At 47.2% G+C, this 6,717-nt stretch overlaps 1 protein-coding gene across 1 annotated transcript in view; it reads left to right on the plus strand.

The window, feature by feature from the left end:
- cpne2 (copine II) overlaps positions 1–6,286 on the plus strand; it is a 164,109-nt gene extending 157,823 nt beyond the window's left edge. Inside the window, exon 15 of the mRNA XM_084316211.1 lies at positions 6,174–6,286. Within this exon, the coding sequence (XP_084172337.1) occupies positions 6,174–6,278 (105 nt within the window). The 3' untranslated portion in view covers positions 6,279–6,286. The remainder of the gene's footprint in view (positions 1–6,173) is intronic.
- The last annotated feature ends 431 nt before the right edge of the window (positions 6,287–6,717 follow it).

Genomic DNA, 6,717 nt, shown 5'->3' on the forward strand with positions numbered 1-6,717 from the left:
ATCCCCATACGGAGTAGGGGCGGTTATCTCCCATATCATGCTGGATGGGGTAGAGAAACCCATTGCTTTTGCGTCCAGAACACTGAACAAGGCTGAATCAAATTACGCTCAAATAGAGCGTGAAGCACTAAGCATCGTGTTCGGCATACGAAAATTTCACCCGTACCTTTTCGGGAGACGGTTCACACTCCTGACCGACCACAAGCCACTCACGACCATACTAGGTCCGCATGTGGGCATCCCACCGCTCGCAGCGAGCAGGATGCAGAGATGGGCATTGCTCTTGTCTGCCCATGACTATGCAATTAAATATCGGAAGTCAGAATTGCATGGTAACGCAGACGGCCTCTCCAGGCTACCATTACCTGTGTCAAAGCCAGGCCCGGGTCAGGTTGACATCTTTTATTTCAGTCAAGTGGAGAATGCACCAGTCCATGCTACAACAACTTCATACGGGACACTGTGGCATGGTCCGTATGAAAGAGGTCGGACGTAGCTATTTTTGGTGGCCCGGGCTGGACAGCAACATCGAAGAAAAGGCTAAGACATGCCCCACCTGTCAGCGGGTCCGTAATGCACCCCAGCCGGCACCACTACACCCCTGGGAGTGGCCAAGTGAGCCATGGAAACGGCTACATGTTGATTTTGCTGGGCCGTACGAAGAGAAAATGTTCCTTGTGGCGGTAGACGCCCACAGCAAATGGCCCGAAGTGGCAATAATGAAATCCACAACGGCTGAGAGGACCATTGAGAAACTGGGGGAAATGTTTAGCCGTTTCGGGTGTCCAGAACAACTGGTGAGTGACAATGGGCCCCAATTTATCTCTCAGGAGATGGACACTTTCTTAAAGGTCAACGGAGTTAAACACATTAGATCTGCACCCTACCACCCAGCAACTAATGGGTTAGCTGAGAGATTTGTGCAGACTTTGAAACACAGCCTAAAGGCGTCACAGGGACAAGGTAGTCTCCACCAACGCCTTCACGGTTTCCTCTTAACCTACCGGAACACCGCACACGCAACCACCAGAGACCGCTGCGCACCAACCTGGATCTTCTCAGACCACCAGAGGAAGCAGAAATTGTGTGGCATGAACAGGATAAGCAAGTAAGAAGAAGAGCATTGAGAGCCAAGACCAGGGCTTTCAGTGCTGGTGACGGAACTACCATCGTGGACCGAAGTGGGTGCCCGCCACTGTAGTCCGACAGACAGGACCGCTGTCCTATACAGTACAGACAGACAGCGATCTGGTGTGGAAACGGCACACAGAGCAGTTATTGGGGAGTGTAGAGACCCCTAGGGAACCCCAATCCACTGCTGGAATTACAGAGCTGTTTTTGAATGACACTCCAACTATGCAGCCGGTGTCAATTGACTTACCTTCCCTGGAAGAGCCTACAGTGGCCTCACCCACCCAGGAGGGTGATGATGACGCCGACACCCCGGCACCAAAGTCCATGCCACCGACGCCACAAATGGACAGTGGTGACCGCCGATATCCAAGTCGGGAACGGCGGCCACCCATTCGTTTGGATCTATAGACTTACCTAAATGAAAGACTTATACAAAAAAGAAAACTGTAAAAGAAAAAAAAAAGAAAAAAAAGTCTGTGTCCAAAATGGGAAAGGGGGAGAGTGGACTGTTAGATTTTTTGGAATGTTGTTGACCGGGCAAATGAAAAAAAAATATATATATATATATTATTATGATGTTGTATTGCCATGCGGGCTGTTGCAACTTAGGGGTACCATTATGCTAAGTGGGGAGGAGATGTTATGTATTGGGTTGGGTTTGTCCCAGGGCGATCGCCGTACTCGCCCTGTATATGTACGTGGTGATTGCGCACCTGTGGTTGTTATGGTATTTACCTGCTATCAAGTATAAAGCCTTGTTACTGAGTACCTCCGTGTCTGTGATGATTCATTGTTATATTACAAGATCAGATATAACAGAAAGCATTTCGTTGAATGCTCGAAACATGACACACAAAATAATAGCATTTAGCTTTTTATTTTAAACAATATTTAATCGTATGATTTTAAATATTTGTGTGCCGGGTACAAAGGTGTTGACTGAAGCAGTCCTACAGAACAAGCACATAAATGACAAGCTGACCCGACATTTGCACTGCAATGACTGAAATTAACAAGTCACTGAAACAAATTGCTACCTGTGCAACCCAATGGAGAATACAAACTCGTAACCACTATTTTTCGCTTGCGTTTGAGTCATTGTGATAATCATACTGGAAAATAAACGCCTTTTTTCGTCTAAGTTTTCTTAAAGGTTACGTCCTATCCTATTTATCAATCTCACAATATTCTCACATTTTGTCAGACAGACAGACAGACAGACAGACAGACAGACAGACAGACAGACAGACAGACAGACAGACAGACAGACAGACAGACAGACAGACAGACAGACAGACAGACAGACAGACAGACAGACAGACAGACAGAGTCAAATATGCAAAATGTGCTGTATTCTATGAGAGGCGGAGCGGGGGAAACCGCTGGTACCGGGCAAAATCAGATATAATTCCCACATTTACAGTTGATAACAAGCCACTGAGAGTCTACGCACGTCATGAAACATACACCTATCTGGGTCATACATTTAATGTGGCAGGTGAATGGGAACAACAAGTGAGTGAAATTGTCTCTGATTACTCAACCAAGTTAGATTTAATTGATTAATCGCCCCTGCCACTCATCATGAAACTTGAAGCAGTCAGACAGATCAAAGTTCAGCACCTATTCTCAAATGTACATATTCCTTAATGTCTTTGTGAGATGAACAATAAAACCATACAGATGGTGAGACAATGGACTGGACTGAACACTCACTCAACACGGGACATCATATTCCATACCATGCGGAGGGGCGGCCTGGGTGTTCCCAACTTTGAATGGACGTACATCGCCACGAGACTCAGTCATCTTCTCAACATGCTGAACAGTGACGACCAGCATGTCAGAGAGCAGGCCAGAGCCTCTCTGTTCTTAGACCTGCAGAGATGCAAGGTCCCCCTGGCGTGTGGGTCGGATCCAAACTTCCTGGGTTACAAGAGGAAAGCAAGTGGAAAGCTGGACAGCCACGCCCCCGGATTCGGGGTGTGGTCTGACTGGCCAGACCTGAATGACCTATGCGGCTGGTCCAACGTGGCCCTGGAGTGGGTGGGGCCGGACTCAGACGCTGTTAATGTTTCTGAGGAGATCATCTCTGACCCTACCATCTCCGTGAAGGCCACCATTGACATCTGTGGAACGTGGCATGAACTGCCACTTACCAATGCCCGTGGCCATCTCATGTCGGCACAACAACAACGCCAACGTCAACACTGGACTGAGCTTAAACTGCAAGGGAAGCTTGCCTAAAAGCTAAAAGCTAGGGTACAGGTTTTACCATAGAAGCTCAACCTTTCCACCTGGTTCCCTGGCAGTCATCATAGCCCACACTGCATACACCATGGTCACGAACAGACAACAGAAACCATGTCTCACATCCTCAATGGCTGTCACGCCTACAGAGGACTTTACATTTGTAGGCATGATAGGATCGTGGATCTGATTGCAGACTGTGTCAGTTCCACACTCGGGTCACCTGCAACATATAAGCTGTATAAGCCACCAGTGTGAAGCCATGTATGTTCAATCTGTGTAGGGACAATTCACTGTTCTCTGATATTTCAGCAAACACCCCCAATTTTGTTGTTGTTAATGAGAATAACAGAGAGGTTCTCATCCTAGAAGTTGGCTGCACATTTGACTACAGTCTAGAGGAAGCCTTTACAACCAAAATGTTAAAGTATCAATTGTTAGAGCATACCATATCACAACTCGGCTACAACTGTAAACTTTTAGTCTTCATATTTGGAGGCCTGGGCAGTGGCGGCCGGTGGGTACTTCGCCACTAGGGGCGCTATACCAAAAATTTTGCAAACATGTACAGTACAGTACCACGCAACAGACTCATGGCAAGACGTGAGCGATTCGACTCACGCTCACGGCAATGAATCGGCTCTTATGAACGAGTCGCTCAGCTGTTACTACAACAACACACAACCAGTCAAATAAAGTCTCTAAAGACTCTAATTCACAACTTGAAACACAATATATAAATAGAAAAGTTAGAAACAAAACTCGCCCGTCTCCAAACATTTACATTTACATTTACATTTAGTCATTTAGCTGACGCTTTTATCCAAAGCGACTTACAAGTTCTGTACGACAAGCCATCAGGAAGGGCACAACTCTATCAGCTGAGCAACAATGTTCATCAAACACAGGCAGATCTCTCCCTCTCTCCTTCTCTCTCTCACACACAGCGCGACGTGGAATCGATTCGTTACACAATCAGACCTATTATATACCAAGAATAACTTCAGTATGAGTACAGGGCTGTACACATATTTTGCATATTGTTAAACGAGCCAAGGCTAGCTATTAAACTATCGATATGAATCGAAAATCTGGGACCCTGATGTAAACAAGACAAACGTCTTCAATCCGAGAGAGCTGCAGTAGTTAAATCAATGAGCCATCGACATAGTCAGTGTGGTAAGTAACGTTATTATTGCATCCAAGATTGATACACGGCTGGCTAGGCAGTTGGTAGTCATAGTCTTGTGTTATAAAATAAATAAACAATCAGCAATGTCTCGCTTCATGAATGGCCAGCAGTAGCCTAACAGTACTGCTCCTAAAAAAAACTATTTACAAACGTTAACGTTAACCAGAGAGAGAGAGAGAGAGAGAGAGAGAGAGAGAGAGAGAGAGAGAGAGAGAGAGAGAGAGAGAGAGAGAGAGAGAGAGAGAGAGAGAGAGAGAGAGACTCACTGTTTAGTTGAAACGTCCAGGGCAGGAGAGCTTGATAAACGTGTATAATCCGCCATATAGCTTGTTAGCCAAGTGTTAGCTCGTTAGCACAACACAAGTACATTCCTTTGTCCATTTCCGCTCGAACAGACTGCAAACTACCTGGCGTTCTATCGCCATGCTCTAAGACAAACTCTAACCTTAACCAACTTTGAAAGAGTGCCTAAGCTTAACAGTCTAAAGAACTTGCAGTCACGGCACGCTCGTCTAAGACAAACAGCTGCCTGCATCATTCTCACAACAACACACAACTATCTCCACCGACCAACCTAGGACCAACCTAGGAACCAACCTAGCCGGAATAACCTAGAATTGGAACATTAGAAATTGGATTCAGCCAATCAGAGATCGTCTCTGTGAAATTCTGCTACGGAAAAAAGTACTGGCGTCGGCCAATCAGAGAGCGTCTCCGCGAAATGCGGCTACAGATATTCTTGACGCTACTGGCTAGACCGCTTCAAATCGCGCCCGGATTCCAACATAATAGTCATATTTCAACGCACAACGCGTTATGCACTGATTGGCTGTGACGGATACAGCGATCAAACTGTGACGCGCACTCAGAGCGCTATCGCGTATAGCCCGGGCCGAGAAATACAAAAAAATAATATATTTCATATAACTCATATAACCAGGGTAGTTCCTGAGGGGGGGCGGCGCCCGAGCGCCCCTAGTGGCGAGCCGCCACTGGGCCTGGGTCATGTTCATAAGTTGGGTGTTAGAGGCCTTCAGAGGGCCGGTCTTCCGAAGAGAAGAGCCAAACAATTAGCAAGATATTGCTCAGTGTCAGCAATTATTGGCAGCCGGGCAATTTGGAGAAGATGCTACTATCTGTACCCATGAGCTGTGTGTAGATTGTCAGGTTCATCATCCATGTGTGTGTGTAACTTTGGTTGCCATTGTCAATTTGGGCACGACTGTATCAGAATAACCCACAATGTACAAGTGCACTGATAATATTTGTGTCCTTTAAACATTGTCTTTATGTCTTTATGTGCACATAAATAAAGATTCTAAATGTGTGCGTGTGTGTGTGTGCGTGTGTGCGTGTGTGTGTGTGCGTGTGTGCGTGTGTGTGCGTGTGTGTGTGTGTGTGTCTGTGTGTCTGTGTGTGTGTGTGTGTGTGTCTGTGTGTGTGTGTGTGTGTGTGTGTGTGTGTGTGTGTGTGTGTGTGTGTGTGTGTGTGTGTGTGTGTGTGTGTGTGTGTGTGTGTGTGTGTGTGTGTGTGTGTGTGTGTGTGTGTGTGTGTGTGTGTCTGTGTCTGTGTGTGTGTGTGTGTGTGTGGTCCCCAGGCCCCCAAGGAGACCCTCGCCAAGTCGGTTCTGGCAGAGCTGCCTCAACAAGTCACCCACTACTTCAAGCAGCGCAACCTGTCGCCTAGCAACCAGGCAGAGTGAAAGGCTGCAGAAGACCAGAGCCATACGGCACCAGGGTTTGGCAAAGCCTGACTCGCAGGCATCAAATGGCACGCGATCAGAGACGCGTGGGTCAGTTATGAAGTGTGAACACAAAAGATAAATAAATAACTCAAATATAATTACGCGGATATGCTGCCCGCGGCTGGAGACTGTTCTGTGTTATTATCAGTGAGAAGAAAACCTCCAGTCCACGTTTATTTGACTTGAATTAAAACATTGGTGTTCCTCAGCTTTATTCAGGCGGCGTGGGGGAGGGGGGGGGGGGGCAGGTGTTGCAGTGTGGGGGAGGGGAGGGAGGGGACGCGTGTATCACTTCCGCAACGGATTTAGTCGGATTTCGGTTTCCGGGTTCGCCTGATTGGCCACTAAGCCCACGTGACCCTACGCTAGCACGCCCCCCTTGCCCCGCTTACGCCTG

Source organism: Notolepis coatsorum (genome assembly GCF_963971535.1).
Source record: "Notolepis coatsorum genome assembly, chromosome: 6".
Taxonomy (NCBI): Eukaryota; Metazoa; Chordata; class Actinopteri; order Aulopiformes; family Paralepididae; genus Notolepis; species Notolepis coatsorum.